General features: G+C 41.9%; 1 protein-coding gene across 1 annotated transcript in view; it reads left to right on the forward strand.

Moving 5' to 3' along the window:
* The window catches only part of CASR (calcium sensing receptor), a 41,632-nt gene that overhangs the window by 10,506 nt on the left and 14,275 nt on the right, over positions 1–16,851 (forward strand). Inside the window, exon 3 of the mRNA XM_048295681.1 lies at positions 1,140–2,021. Coding sequence (XP_048151638.1) covers positions 1,140–2,021 — 882 coding nt within the window. The remainder of the gene's footprint in view (positions 1–1,139; positions 2,022–16,851) is intronic.

Raw genomic sequence — 16,851 nt, forward strand, 5'->3', positions numbered from 1 at the left:
GGGCCTGAGAGTAGCACTGGGCAAGAGCCTGTCCAGGGGGGAGTACAGCTCTGTGAAAGGAGGGTTTACTCCTGTGGCCGTTGAAACTGCACTGGAAGACCTCCTTTTCTTTCTTCTTGCAGAAACATTAAATAACAGAGTTTAAGGAGGAGATAAGGTTTTCTGTAAATTTCCACTTTGTACAAAATGTACTGTTTATAAAAGACTTTTTCAAATGAGAGTAAGTCTTAAAGAATTCAGATACCAATCTCAAAATACATTTTAGAAGTTCTTGAGATCTTTAAACAGTTATTATCTGGAGTTTATGGATTTCTTCCTACTTGTAGGTAATTCACATTATAACTTAAGAGCGTATGGCACTTGTTCTGATTAGGGAAAATAAAATATTTCTTGGTAGTTTTAGAAAAGGAAATAAAATCCAATTTAAACCATAAAACATGGTGGCTTATAAAGCATGGAATGCCCACTGGCTTCTTTGCTTATTCTGGCCAGCAATCAGGAAACGCTGCTAAAGTAGCATTACCATAACATTCTGCAGGATCAAAGGAGCTGATACGCATCACATTCTTCTTATGCCAACTGACAGGGATTGTATATAAAAGGCATATGGTGCCTGATAGAGCCTGTTTAAGGATAGGGATGGATGTCAAATCCAAGGAGAGACAGACGGAGTAGCTTCAGGATGGCAGTACCACTGTGCTGTCTCATGTCTGCTTCAGAACAGAGAAAACCTGTGGTTTGCCTTAATTAAGTGCATTGCCCTCATTTATCTAGATGGCACATTCTTTTTATTTCTGGATTTGACAGAAATCTTTGCCATTCCTCCAATCTAGTGTCTATTTCTCTCTCCCTCAGATCCTTGACCTTGCAGGTAGGCATAAGCTGGCATAAGGTCTGAGCAGCTGCTCCTGTGTGTGTGCCTCTGTAGGACAGGCACAGCTACAAGAACATGCAGGCTCTCGGAGTGGATCACCTGCAAACACAGACTAAGAAAATGGGGCTGCCAGTGTGGTGCTCAGCTCCCTCCCTGCCCCATCTGGGGTTACACAGGCTGACAGTGATGCTAGGTAAATGGATGTAATTTATTTCTAGGCATTTCACTTTATGGTGTGTTTTGCTTGTTTGCTGTGCTCTGACAGGTCAGCTATGCCTCATCCAGTCGCCTCCTGAGCAATAAGAACCAGTTCAAGTCCTTCCTGCGCACAATCCCCAATGATGAGCATCAGGCCACAGCCATGGCAGACATCATCGAGTACTTTCGCTGGAACTGGGTGGGAACAATCGCAGCTGATGATGACTATGGCCGGCCAGGGATTGAAAAGTTTCGGGAAGAGGCGGAGGAGAGAGATATCTGCATTGATTTCAGCGAGCTCATCTCCCAGTACTCAGATGAAGAGGAGATCCAGCAGGTGGTAGAGGTCATCCAGAACTCCACAGCAAGAGTGATTGTTGTTTTCTCCAGTGGCCCAGACCTAGAGCCTCTCATCAAAGAGATTGTCAGGCGAAACATCACTGGCAAGATCTGGCTGGCAAGCGAGGCCTGGGCCAGTTCTTCCCTAATAGCCATGCCAGAGTTCTTCCGTGTGATCGGCAGCACCATTGGGTTTGCACTGAAGGCAGGACAGATCCCAGGCTTTCGTGAGTTCCTGCAGAAGGTGCATCCCAAGAAGTCCACCAACAATGGCTTTGCCAAGGAGTTTTGGGAGGAGACATTTAACTGCTATCTCCCTGATGGGTCCAAAAATTCTCCTGCTTCAACTTCCTTCCACAAGGGCCATGAAGAGGGGCTGGGAGCTGGAAATGGAACATCTGCCTTCCGACCTCCATGCACAGGGGATGAGAACATCACGAGCGTGGAGACGCCGTACATGGACTACACACACTTGCGGATATCCTATAACGTGTACTTGGCAGTGTATTCGATTGCCCATGCCTTGCAGGATATTTATACCTGTACCCCTGGGAAGGGACTCTTCACCAATGGGTCCTGTGCAGACATTAAGAAGGTGGAGGCGTGGCAGGTAAGCCCTTCATTCTTGTGCTTGTGTAATGTATCTGCAGAAGGAAAGGCAAGCTGTCCCAAATGCCCTTTAGGGTGCCTTTCATAATCCTGGGTCTCAGACACAGCATAAGGCTCCTGGGTTGCAGTGTGTGACTGTGTGTGAGGTAGGTGCATGCTCCCACCCCACAGGAAATGTAAGGTAAGTTGGATTAGGCCTGCAGTGAAAGAGGCTTAAACCAAGTTAAATTTTCTTGCATTTGCTGCGGGCCAAAAGTGCACACACAGACAATTACCACAGCCTGGCTGACGCAAGGTAACTTGATCATATATTGAGCCTTACATAAACAAGAGGGCCTGGAGAGAACACATAAACAAGGAAAACAGTTTTTAGAGTTCATTTTCTTTGGCAAGCTTTACATCTTTTGCAATCCCACGACAATTTTCCATACAGGCTGTATTTTTTTCCTCACAGTTTTAAGCTTATATACGATCAAACTAAAGAAGATTGAGTAATGAAGGAAAATAATGTGTGGCTCCTGGGCAGAAAATAGATAGCTGCTTTGATTTGGTAGTGGTATTTGTGAATTGATGAAATTATACTAATGACTTAGTCCAATCTACCCATTCATTCAATGCATTCTGCCCAATGGCACATGGATCATATTCTGGCATTTTGTCTCCTGATCCTTTATGAATGCTCTATACCCTACTATGTGTTTGATCGTGCTATCCAATGTGGTATTCACTTTGTGGTTTTAATATCTACTTCATTCTTAACACAATTAGCATGGACTATCAAATGATGATATGTAGCAAATTCTGTCTGCCTCATTCTAGTTGTCACAAAATGCTTGAGTCCAAACATGCCTGAAATCAGAACAGCGCAGGTGAATAAATGGGAAATCACCTCTCCATTTGCATGGGTAATTTCCTTTCTTTGGGATAGCCTAACCAAAACAAAGTCTGTCCTTGCCACAAACTGCAGATGTCAGGTCACATTCACGTGGGAACTGCAGTTTGGTTCCTGTCTAGTCTCAGTTAACTCAAAAACATCAGCCAGATCAAAGTAAAAGGCTTTGTCTTGGCATTTATAGGAAACCTGCCCTGCTCTAGGTGCCTGATTGGGTTTAACAAAACCACTTTACTCAGAGTTGATGAGTGCAAGGTTTGACCCTGATTTAGAGGAATCCTGCAATTGCTGGCTGTCTCTGAAGTTTCTGTCTTTCAAAGCTATTCTGCTTTTCAGGAAAATACTGGTAGAAATGGGCAAGTTACAGACAGATTTAGCTTTCACTGTTGTCAGTAAAAACGATCCAGAATAAATGTAGTTCATTCCTTTATGCCTTGTCAACTTGGAAAGTGGAGCTGGATATTCATGCCATTGCTAAGTAAAATAATGTGTTTGTTGAAGATTCCACAGTTGGGAAGAACAACCTCTCATTTCTTTGTTGCTTGTCAGGTGCTGAAGGATATATGCATCAAAATGTAAGGCATCCTGCTGATCTAGGCATTTGGATATATATACTTGCCTGAGAGGAGGGAATCAGCATCAAGGATTATGTAGAGAATAACCTGACTGGGCAGGAATAGGGAGTGCTACAAAGGATCAGGCTATACTTACAATGACCACCATCACATGTGTTGGCTTTCAAGCCTACTTGCACATTTTTTTCACTTTGTTTCAAAATCAAACGCATGAATAGCAGGTAAATGCCAAATTTGTGTGCACACCTACTTCATACTAGGCATTGCAGCTCATTACCCTCAGGAAGCTTTCCTCAGCCCTGGGAATAATGAGTTCACCTCACAAACACGCAGCCTCCAGCATCTCCAGAGAGTGGTTTTCTCACAATCATGCAGAAGAAAATCATTCTAGTAAAGTCAATCTCATTTGCAGTGGTACTTCTGCCAGTGTTCACTGCCTGCTCCCTTTTTCACAATCAGCTCTGGGTTTTCTTGATGGGAAGTGACCCAAGAGAGCAGGGACAGTGTTATGAGGCCCCCATACCTGTGACTGGAGGGCAGCTGCTCACAGTGTCTGCACTTACTGGCCAGGTGCTGTGTGGTACAAATAAGGTGAACCTGCTGAACTCGTGGCTCCATTAGCCTGAGCTCCTGTCCAGAGCAGCACTTGCCAGCAGGGTCGGTGGCTGAGGACCAAAAATGGTACATTCCACAATTTAATTATATACCATTTAATTTTGTTGCCTTTCAATGGCAACCATATTAACACATAGGAGATTTTATTGTTGTCTGCTAATTGCTAATTTTATGTACTTATAATACAAATCTTTTGGGGGATGTGTTCTATATCATTTGTGGAGGGTGCTTGTGTGGGTCCATATATAAACCCAGCATTTTTACCTCAGTGATCAAGTCGTTTGAAGTGGACAGCCTAACAGAGAATCAGTGCGAGCTGGTTAAACTAAGTGAAGTTCTCCTATTAAGAATTTACCATCTACAGTTTAAGAAGGCTCTACATATATTTCAGGATGAGGAGTGCAGGATTTTTCTGTCTCCTAAGCTGAAATATCATATACTACCATTTTTCATATTTACTTATTTATAGCTACTTGTTTAAGGAACTGTTTGCTCATTTTCTCCACCTGAGTCAGTGATCTTTGACAGATCCTGTCCATAAACCCAGTCATGCTTCCTTTTGTTTTACCAGTGCCTCTGAAGCTGGCTGTGGACAGTTCCACTGGAGATGGGACTGTCCGGCTGCCTTGGCATGTGCAGAGATGCAGACACAGGCAGAGCTGGTGAGCAGGCAGGACGGCTTCCAGGCTGTGCTCAAAGGAACCTGTGCCACTCATTCTACATGCAGAGCTGGCCAGGGAATTCAGAATCCTTTATCTGAAAATGGGACAGCTGGCACTTCAGAATTCTGCAGACAGTTGCAGATTTTATTAGGATGTCTGTGCTGCCCTTACTCTGGGCCATCTGAGCTGTCTTAAGAATCTGTGCTGCTTCAAGGCAGAAGATAATCGAGGTGCACACCTTTGCAAGATGCCTTGCAAAGGGCAGACAGTATTGTCTGCATGTGCCATTGTTGTGTCCTGCACAGTATTGAACAAGATCAGATCAATTACTTTTTGCACTGTTTTTCTCAGGTAACAAAAAGGTGCAGAGCAACCCAGAACAAAATGTATAAATTCTGTCACTTTGGGGCAAGACAAAATTTTACAAAAAGCACTAAGAATTGAAGTGCATGAGTGCAAATAGTGCAACAGAAAAAATCCTCCTAAGCGTTTCCAGTACCTCTGGCTGTCACAAGACCACTGTCTTCTGCTGAGGGGTTGTGACTTTACAGGAGACCGTATCAAGTAGAGCTAATTCTGTGTGTTGCTCTCATTCATGGACTTGCCCAAACACAAGCTCCCATAAGCTACAAAATGGAAGCAGGAAGTTATGGCAAGAGGTGGGCTACCGGCTCAGAACTGCTGTACTGATGTTGCCTCTTTGTCAAAATTCCCTGCATTTTCAGCCTGTTTCTCCATAACTTCTTTAACAGTCTGGTTTGAAGCCCTTTTTCTTAACATATTCCCTCATAAGATTTCTCAGCTCCCTCAAGTTCCTTCATTTTCTTGGTCTCTGCTCATGAGGCTATTTCCATGGTCACTTCTAGGAAAAAGTCCATCTGCTCTTTTTTCAGTTCCCCTCTGAGCATTTACAGGAGCCTCTCTGGTGTCTCTATCTCACTTCAAGCATTGTGTGATCCTGCAAAAAAAGGGAGAAAACTAATAGGGAATCCTAATCTGTCCTTCAGGGCAAATATTTACTTCTCCATATTATTAATGTGTGAGAAGATGAAAGACCTGTCTTTTCTTCGGACTGAGTTCACTCGGTTTCTGCCCGTTCATCTGGATTCTTGATGAGCATCTTTGGGCCTCTCTTTGTGTCTTGCATTAAAAGCATTGTGATTAAATGGGGAAGACAGGCTCCCAAGGATTTGAGAAGGCAAAGATGTGCGGTCACAGGGTCATTGAGCAGAGCATCTTTGGGTCGTCTCCGAGACAATTTGCAGGTTGCTGTTAAATTGGAGGCTGTGAACTTTGGCATGAATGAAAAATGAGAGCTCCTCTAGGCACCAAGGCAAAGCACAGTGCAATGGGTGAAATATGTGTTGTGCTAATGACTCACAGGTTAGAGACATAGTCATGCATTTTTCTATGCCTGGAAATCTGATTGACCTCAGACTTAGTAAAAAGCTGCCATATGCTGTTCCACAAAATAAAATCAAATACAATTTGACTTCACCTAGCAACACCTAAAGTCTTTTATTACACTTGTGCACCTCCCAGCCAACAGCTCCTTCCTCAGTGCTGGTGATGTGCATTGTGAAGAGGCAAAAATGGATTGGCACCTTCTCCAGCTTTACATTTAGGCATGTCTGCCTGGCTGGAAATTGATTCTGCAGAGCTTTAAAGAAGAAAATAATGCCTTAGATGACATAGACCTTTGAGCCTAATGGCTTATCTAATCAATTTTTGTGTCTATTAAACTATGGAGGCCTGTCTGAACAATTCAAAATCAGCTGCTTTGTGCTATACAGAATTAAACAGTATCAGAACCTCTATTAACTATGGCTGGTGTGAACATTAGTCATTTGGGAAGAATCTCAATGAAAACAGAGGAAGCTGTTGAATGTCAGGCAACTGCAAAACCTCGCCTACTCTGCATTACAAATGCACTGAAGATGTATTTGTTGTGAACAGAAGGCAAGAGGTGTGCCTTTGTTGTGGGAGACAGAATTGAGAGGGACACAATTTGGGCCATGCACAGAAATGTTGGGGGTCAATAGAGCAAACACAGATATTTCCCTACCAGGGCAACAACAGACAATTGCTTATTCATCAATTTGAAGATAACAACTTGCCATCAGCTGAGAGCATCACTTGAGAGATCTTCCACTAAGCAGACAACAGATGGAGTATTATTTAGATGTCTCTACAGCTAAAAGGAGAAAGACCTAACTGGACTCACCAGTAGAAAAGGTGCTGGGAAACGATGGCCCTGACAAGGCTGCTAGAAGAAGGGTGAATGACCTGCACGCAGCAAATACAACAAAGGAGTTATGGTTAATAATTCCTAAGTAAAGAATGGCTGAGATTCTTCTGAGTTGGGGTAGGACACACTGCCTGATGACCAAACCCACAGTATTCTTCTCTGCCCCTAAACACGTTGAATTTTTCATAAAAGTCACTTTCAATAGAGTCACTTATGTGCTGCTTTACAACAGAAGCTGTATTTGAAAAGAACTTTTTCATATTTATGAAGCTCATTTATGAAGTTCTTTTGTCAGTTGGGGAAAAGTCAGTTTTGCAGCCTATAGTGGGAATTTTAGGGAAGGCTCCATTAAATGCTCCTATAATATATCGCTGTAGCAACTTCAGATAACAATTATCCCTTGAATTACCAAGACATCAGACACCAGTATCTGTTATAAAGACACAGCATGTCTTTGTTACAGAAAAGAATGTAAAGTTTCTTCTGGCACTGATACTACTCACAAATGGAGCTGGTGATAAAGGGCACCTTGGGAGCTTCCTAACAGCACTCACAAAGCGGGATGAGGAAACAAGTGGATTTATAAAAAATTTCCATTTATCCCAAGGTAGGGTTGAAGCTATCTTCAAAGGCATGATACTCATAACATAGTTTATTATTTCATTTTTTTATGGGTAGTCAGCCATCTTCACAAACGCTTTACTAACCAGCCACAGAGTTTTATCCCCAAAGTGAACTTTCATGCACTATGAAGGACTGGTGTTGCTCCGCACACAAGTTAGAAGGAATGAGAACAAATTACTTTTTATGGTGACCCTTTTGTCTTGTAGAATTATAGGAGTGGTCTTCCAACTGGACTAGAAGCAATACTTTGCTCTGAAAGGACTTTCACTCGTGTCTGTAGGAAGAATGACATGAAAGACTGAAAATCAAAGTCTTGACATGAGATTTCTTTGTTGGCCAAGACTCACGTTGGTAGAGGAAATGGAAAAAATGGATGTAAGCCAGTAGCCAAGTGGAACATGTGCCCAGACACAGTAACTGAATCCCCTGGAAAGTTAGTTGACCACTGATGGGACCTATGACTGTGCTTGCCCACTCTGAATGTCTGAAACACTTGCATGAGTTCAGTCAACTCGCTGTGACTGTAGGAAACTTAGGGACTCTTTTTTTTCCCCCCATGGATAGTACTTCTTGAATAGATTATAAATAAGCATTGAACCCAGGTTTCATGAATTACCATGGTTTTGTTAAAAGAAATAACTCCTTGAGTGCAGAATCTGTTGGTTCTCATTCCAACAAAGAGTTTACCCAAGCATTGAAGTAATTCATCCTATAGCTCCAAATAGGAAAGAATTTACAGTCAAAAGTTATGGCATTCTCCTGGTCTAGAGAGCAGAACAGTTCTTCAAAGCAGTATCAGCAGTGCTTTGTGCAGGATGCAGTTTCAGACCTCACTGGGACTTTGAAGACACTGATCCATAAAGGGCTGTTTGAAGAAAGTGACAGCAAAGGGGTGTAAAGGGACACATGTACACAATTGTTCTCTGCACAGCTGCATAGGGATGGCATTAAACACCTTCCAGAAAAATCATTTCAATCAAACTTCAATTACACAAGACAACATATGTGAATTATACTACTTGAAAACACTGAGCACTTGAACCTTTGAATCTATTAGTAGCTTTAATAATATGACAATTTTAAATGTATTATTTAATATTAAACTTAAATTAATATGAAGAGCTCTATCTTAAGTTGTTAGATACTTCACCATAACAGTTATTGTGCAGTGTGGTGATGTCCCAAGAGCATTAAAGCATCATTTACTCAGTTAGGACTTCTGCCAATAGATCCCTCAACGTTAGTACACAGCAACCTGGGCTATCGTACCCAATGGATTTCTCCATATTATATTTGCTGCAAGTGAAAACCAAAGCAATTATGGCAGTAAGTCTAGACTAAGTGGCTCTGATTTCTTTTCATGTCATGGCTGTAGGTAAAGACAGGAGCACACAGCACAAAGTACCGTCTAACAGCACTGACAATTAGTTTTCATTGTACCTGTACAATTATGTTTTTCTGTCCAGAGACCATCCCTCCCCACAAAACCTTAACAGAAACCTAAAAAATGTTCAAATGGGGTCACTTTCCAAATGATCATGCAGCTTGAAATCCTTTGTATAATTAACTATGTAAATTTATGCCACGTTCAGGAAAGCAAGTAATCTTGATCCAGCTGAGGGCTGCTTCACATTGGATGTAAAACCTAGGTATTTCACTTCTGAAGGGCTGTGTTTGACAGCCAAACTTGTGTTTAGCAAGATTTATTTTCCCCAAAGACATGCTGGCTAGTAGACCTTTTTTTTAATTAGTATGATCCATGGCAAGCCACATCTCTTGTCACAGATTGTGTCTGATTTCCAGTTGGAATTTACTGACCTTTAGTTTCATTGGTCCTTACTTGGGCTTGCTTTATTAGATTTAAAAGTCCAGATGAAGTATGCATCATTTTTCTCCATATAATATTTATGCACATTGATCAAATTATCCCTCAGTCTTACCTTGATAATTTAAACAGAGTGGACTTTTAGTCATAAGGTAGGTTTTGCGCTTTAGTTCTGTATCTTGTCCATTCACTCATCCTTCTTTTGGCACGTATTCAGTATTCCTTCAACAGACTCAGCACAGCCAGACAGTGAAAAAATCCCACATTTGCATACTCCTCTTACTTCCTCATTTGTAGGAGCACAAGGTGCCTGACCCTTCCATGCCGCTGCATGCAATGGAAAGGTCACATTTAGTAGCCAGTAATACTTTGCAGCAGATGGTACCCTTTCTGTGCCTGGTGTGAATTCCTTATGCCTTGATGCACAAGCCCAAATTTCTCTGTATTAAACACAGATGTTTGAAAGCAATCTGGGGGCCAGTGCTTTTTCTTGAATATTATTTACCGTTACCTTAATCCATGAATTTTCTGCGAATTTTCCCAGCAGTGCTTTTGTAGCTGCTGCCAGAGTACTGTTGAACATATGGTTACTGAGGCTGGAGGAATTCCCCATGAACTGATGATCTGCCTCTGTTCATATCTGTTGGGCAATTCTTGATCCACGTTACATAAAGTGTAAAGCTCAGTTACTTCACTTCTGAAGGGCTATGTCTGTCAACCCAACTTGAATTTAAGAAGATCTGTATTCCTCTAATGTTATTAGGTGGCAGCAATTATGTTTTAGACCAATAGTTTTGTATTAATTGCTCCTCAGCCCTAAACTCTTGTTTTCCATTGTTTTTCCTGTGATTGATGTCAGGCTAACCAGCCTTTGGCTACAGAGGACATCCCTCTGCCTTTTATAGTATTGTTTTTTCTTGGCAGCCGTTGCAGCCCACCAGAGGCTGACACGGAGCAGAACTTTGGACACAGGGCTGGGAATGCACTACACTCGCAGGTGTAGCAAAAAGGTGGATTGGGGTTGCTGTGGAATAAGATTAGATAGCATATTGGCTTTATCATTCAAAGCCAGTGGCATTTTTATGTGTATATCATAAACCTGCTGTATTAGTGCTCTCTTTATTGCTTATGGAGTGCTGTGATGAACTGTCTGGTTCTGTCAGCCTTTTAGATCCAATTTATATTCCTCAGGCTGCCCTCTAATCCCTCTTTAAGGACCTTCTACCTCAGTTAATGTCACATTATGGTTCCAAAACAAGTGCCCTTGAGATAAGAATGTCTGGCTTTTTTTCTGATAGTAAGGGCACTAACATATCATTCATTTAGCTATTTAGCTCTCCTGCTTCTCCTCAGCTCTCTCTTTAGCTTTCCATCCTCTTTAGCTGTCTCTTACAGCCTTAATATCATGAGGATCTGGCATACATGACACCTTTCAATTTTAATATGTACAAGGAACTCCTTAATACATTGCCTGGTGATTTTTTTCTTCTTTGTTCTCCAGGATTTTTTATGTTCTACTTTCTGCCAATACAACACCTGTGTTTTTCAGCCTTATTTGGATGTTCTGTGTTGGATTAGTGCTTTTAGAGCCCACCATAATAAATACTGCTGTTTGAGCTCTATTTGTATGATGAGGATGGCATCAAATTACTCCCTAATTAATGAGCTTCTATTTCAATGAACACAGGCAACATTCTGAACTGATGAGTTTATCATGCATAAGGTACCATCAGTCAGTCCCTTCCTGTAGCTTGTCTATGGATTTTTTCCATTCTGTGGAGTTCAGAGGCCTCCATCCTCACTGTCCTATGCTTGTACATCACCAGAGCAGAGACTAGTCAGAAGCCTCTTTGATTTTATATAGCATTATATCCTGCATCTAGGGGTTTTCCACAGACATTATTTTTCATTTTGCTACCATTATTTTTGTCCTGATTCCTAGGAACTGAATTAATGCTTACAGGATTTGTAAGGAGGGGAGAGGTGCTGTCACCAGCCATCTCTCCCCAGAAGAAACTTACTGCAGTCAGTAGATCAGATTAAGTCTGTTTGGAATGGCACTGAACTGGGACTGAGGCTACTCCAGGATGCCCCAGCTCCTGAAGTTGCATGTAGGAAAGATTTTTTGGACTCTAGGGAACTAATATTACAACATCATGCTTTGGGCCATACAAATATGTTGGGGTACCATCATACAGCTGGGTCTTGATTTAAAACAGAAAAAGGGAAAATGTTAGCGGTAAAAAGTATTTTGTCATCTCTTTTCTACTCTAGAGCTAATCAAACTCACTAATTGCAGTTAATGGAAACATCACTGTCCAAACCAGCATTTTGACAGACTCAAAATGAGTTGTTTCCCCTTTTTTCCACTAAAAAAAATGTAATTACAGTTGAAAATGGAACCGGCACTTGAAGGTCACATTTTTGAGTTTGACTTTAAAAAATATATTTGTACTGAATTTCATTTGACAAGATTTCACATGATGTTTTCCTATGCAAATCTTTGGTCACACTGAGCCAAATCATTATTCTTTACCATGGCACATCTGTGTGAGGTGCTGTTTGCTATCAGCTAAGCATTACGCAGTACAGGCTCAGGACTGGTGTTCTATGGACAACTGCATTTAGAACTGTAGGTGTGCACAGGGCCAGCAGGAGTTGTGGAGGACCTTGGGGAAACAAAATATCCTGGTCCCATCCTTACTGTGTCCTGCGACCTCCTAACTGATGGTTAAATCAGTCTGGAAAAGCAGCCACGCAATGCCAAAATGTTGCAAGATCATTTCTTGATTCCTTTGGGAGCCTCTGTGACTCATCAGACAGGTCTTTCAGAAGCATTTCAGACCCAGATTTGTAATGGAATTGAGGCATCTGCAAACACCAGTAAATACCTAATGGGTTTTTCTGAAGTATCTCAGTTGGACCTGACTTGTGCAGCCTCTGTTGTGAAATCCACTAGGCCTGGGTTTTGATTTCTCTCTGGACATCCTTGTAAATATGGTACTGTAGTAAATCTAATCCTAAATCAGATTACTTCCATTTTTTATCAAGTTCCATTTAGAAATGCTTGCCTTTGACATTTTTGGTTTAAGTTGCTTCTACTGCTGTAGTAGTAGCTATTAATTTGTTAGTTTTGTCACCTTTCATCATCAAGAAAGCATCAAAGCTGCTGCAGGTTTTAATCAGCAGAGCAGGCTTGCTGGGCTGCTGGTGAGAAGACACATAAACTGACCCATCAAGTCCAGTTACAGGCAAAAAACTGGTCCTTGTCTTCGGAAATTCTAGGCTTCACCAGTTTCCAAGCAGACTAAGCACTCACAGCACCAAATGAGACAAGGGAAGCACCAAGCACCTTCTTCTGAGCAGAAGGTGATGGTGTTTTCAGCGCAGTCCACATGAGTTCCTTCCTCTCCCAATTTCTGCAAGTTTCTGTTGGAGATCCTGCTTCTCTCTCACAAAGAAAGGACATCCCGTATGTATGGGTCCCCACATCAGCACCAGTGCTGCCCCTCCTCAAGGACAGGGCATTGGTCAATGGAAGAGGCAGAGAGAGATCCAGCCCCCATCTGCCCAGGGATCATATCCTTGACAGAAGCAGAATGGAACCAATTGTCAGTTACAATATGACAACCAGCACATCTTGTCATGTCAGCTTGATATCCTGTACTTCTCTGCAGACCTGAATAAAGTCAGTTGCTTTTGCACAGACAGGGGTCTCTGCTTCTGTGAGAATATATCACCTCTCTCCCACAAGTCACTACATGTTTCATAAACAATTAAATAATTCCATGCTTTCATCTCTCTTGAAATGGAAGACTGACTGTCCAAGAGCTATCATCACCACTTCTGGACTTCTCTGATCTTTCTTTAATTTTATTCTTCTTTTCTGATTAAATGAATAGAACTAAGAGCTTTTTTCCAGAGGAGACTTGTACTACTGGCACTAGATTTTCAGTATCATTTTCCTTCTTACTTTCATATCCTAATATTTTGTTTGTTCCTTCTGCTGCATAATGCACAGAGTGTTTTTACTGACCTGCCTACAATAATGAACAGGTCTTTGTCCTCAGCAGTTAGTTAATTTTCTTCAATAAAGGTTATGAATAGCTTAAATTATTACTTCTAACATATGGCACATTGTTTTTGTCATACACATTTAATTGTGTTATCCAATGACCTTCCTAGATTTTACAAGGAAGTCATTCTGTTCTTATCAAAGCATAACGACATTGAATGTTCTTGAGTTATTCTCAGGCTTCACACAGCTATTCTTGAGTATTGAATGAACTTTTGCTTTCACTCTGTTTTTCAAGTCAGTGCAGATCTAGCATTTCACCAGAGCTGAGATGTCCATCCCATCTTGCCAAATTTCCCTTGGAGTATTGTCAGTGTATCTCTGGCTGACTATCAATTCCTCTCTCTTTGACACCAGCCCTTCCAGAGTCTGTCTCCTTTTGTTCATCTGCCCTGTTGCCAACCCGACAGTTTCAATCCTGGAGTACAGCCCAGGCCTTGCACAGTAGGTGCTGACTGGTTTTCATTATTTTGGCATTAAGTGCTCAGTATCCCAACTACACACCAGGCATTCCTTGTGCATGAAACTGGATGTGTGTGACAGGAAGACATCCAAGTTTTTTGTGAGGTATTTACAGTGAGAATCATAGCTCTGTTCCTGAGTCCCTTTCAGCTTCTCCACCTGAGTTACCCTTATAGTGATAAAAAGTATTAACAGTCACTTCTTCAGAGCAGAAAACCAATAGAAAACAGGCAGCTTAGGTGGAATCTGGTCACCAGAGATAGGAGTTAAGAGAATGGGCTGAAACTGTGTCAAGGGAGGTTTAGATTAGATATTAAGAAAAGATTCTTCACCCAGAGGGTGGCTGGGCACTGGAACAGGCTCCCCAGGGCAGTGGTCACAGCACCAAGCCTGACAGAGTTCAAGAAGCATTTGAACAACACTCTCAGGCACAGGGTATGACTCCTGGTGTGTCCCATGCAGGGCCAGGAGTTGGACTTGATGATCCTTGTGGGTCTCTTCCAACTTAGAATATTCTATGATTCTGTGAATATAGCAAGTGGTGTGAGGCAATGAATCACATCCTTCACTGGCTGAAGAATTCTGTTGTCTTCTGAACGGCCTTTGGAAAAAGGTGAGATTAATAGTGCTGGCATATTCTGGCAGCTTGGTTTTAAAAACAAGATCAGCACTACAACACTACTGTCCCGCTTGGTGTGCAAAGGGCAGCAGGGAAGGAGGAGAGGTAGAGGGGAAGGAAGGTGCATCTCCTGCTAGCAAGAAGAATGCTTTGGAGAGAAGGGTGAAATTCATCTTCCCCTGCCTCAGGCTTCTGGAAACAGGTGTTACTGACACAAGGGGTCAGGGCCAGCACCTTCCTGTCTGCTTGGGTCCTGTGTGTCAGGACTGCTTGATGCTTTGATAACAGCACTACCTTTCAGAGAGCCTAAGAGTTGGCCCTACATAAAAAACCAGGCAGAACAAGATATTCCAAAGTAGAGGATGCAGCAGGAATTAAGGATTTGATACAGAAACTAAAAATTAGAGTTTTGCTAGCCTGTAAATGAAGATTGACACATAGGTAGTTGAAAGTGAAAGGAAGAAAGAAAAAAACACCAAAAAACTATTGCTTCAGATAACATTTCTCTTAAAGCATTTTACAAGCAGCTGGGCCTATTTCTTCATGACACTTGACCACAGGCAAAACCCAAGCCCTGTGCACCATGAGCCCTGGCCTAATGCAATAACTGATCTCTCAAGTCCTTACGCCTGTTACAGAATTATGAAGGCAGCTTCTCCATGTACTTGATGAGGGATCCAAAACAAGAAAGGGGATTGGGCTCTCTGCAATTCAAAATGAAAGTCAGGACTTGCCATCTTGAGGACAGTTGCCATCTTTTCATCTTCATTCGCATTTAGCCATTACATGGTATTGTTGGCTGCAGAAAAACTTTTGGTACCTATCAGTCCAGAACAGTTTTACAGGCCTGCAGAGGGATAGGTAGACAGAAATTAAAACTTAAGTGGGAAAATGTATATTAATTGTTAAGACAGGATTGCTTGCAACTGTGTGTTAGGAGGGGAAATTTTTTGTCCTTTATGGTGACAGACACCTATAAGGTGCCCAGGTTCTCTTCCATAGCAGGACCATTTGACCTAGGGAGGAAACACATCAGAAAGTAGCTGCAGAAGGAAGCCAAGGATATTAACCCTTGACAGTATATGGAGACTAGTTAAGGACCTGGCACAGATGGGACAGCTCATAGCACACCTAGATACTGATGTTTATTTACATGTATTTAAGAATTAAAAAGACTGCAGCTTTTAACAACTTTTGGTATCTCACACACTCTTGCTCTCCCCACAGCTCTACATCATCAAGTCTTACCTTCCCTTCCTGGCAGGGATATGATGGAGGTTGGCCAAGGTGGAAGTTGTCCATTTATGCTGTGCAGCTCCTCTCAGTTGCCTTTCCTTGAGCATTACTGGCCTAGGTTACTGAGCATCCCCCAACATTTGTCTCCACACATCTCCTTCATCTCCAAGATCTTTCCCTACTTCCAGTGTTTTTCATGCAGACATGATCTTTGCTTTCTTTTTTCTAGCTCTGAGCGCTAGGTTTTGGTTGCAATCAGCCTCCAAACTGGGGGATCTGTCTCCTATCTTGTTACTAATTGGCGTATTTAGGACACACCACTATTGTTTAGTCCAGCTGCTATCAAAATGTCCAACTAGTCCATGGCATGTGCTTCAGAGGACAGCTCAAAGTTCAGCTTTAGGCATGCATACACACACACAGTTCTCTGCTATCCGACAGCGTTCAAAATTTTAAATGGATGTTTTTGCCTGCCACCAGCCTCAATACTAGTGACAGAAAGTAAGTGTATACTGCAGATCAAGAAAAGGTGGAGAAAGGAAGCTGGCAAGACAAAACAAAGGTATTAGGTGGTGTTTGTTAAAAGTGAGGACAGCATCCTTCAAATAAATGAGTTATGTCCAGTGAGTAAAATTGGAAGATTCATAAACTCTGGCAGGTTAAATGTAAAAATAAAATAAGGCAGATCAAAAAACCGAATGAGCAACAGCTTGTAAATGGGGCAAAAGCTCATAAATCCTTTTTTAAACATTTCAGGAGTAGGACTGTCTGTTGAGCTGTAGATTATCACTGCAAAAGACAAGCTAAGGCCATGACAGAAGAAAAGTGTGCTCCTCATGGACAAACTTAAGAAGGTTTATTTATTTATGGGGAACTTTAGAGGATCTGTCTAATTGAACTGACTATAGAAGAAACTATGGTACACGAGCAAAATGAACCTTGATACTTCAGGGCAAGTGAACAATATTCACCCAAGGGATCTGCCAGAGCTCACAGAA

This window comes from Corvus hawaiiensis, chromosome 2 (genome assembly GCF_020740725.1).
Source record: "Corvus hawaiiensis isolate bCorHaw1 chromosome 2, bCorHaw1.pri.cur, whole genome shotgun sequence".
Taxonomy (NCBI): domain Eukaryota; kingdom Metazoa; phylum Chordata; class Aves; order Passeriformes; family Corvidae; genus Corvus; species Corvus hawaiiensis.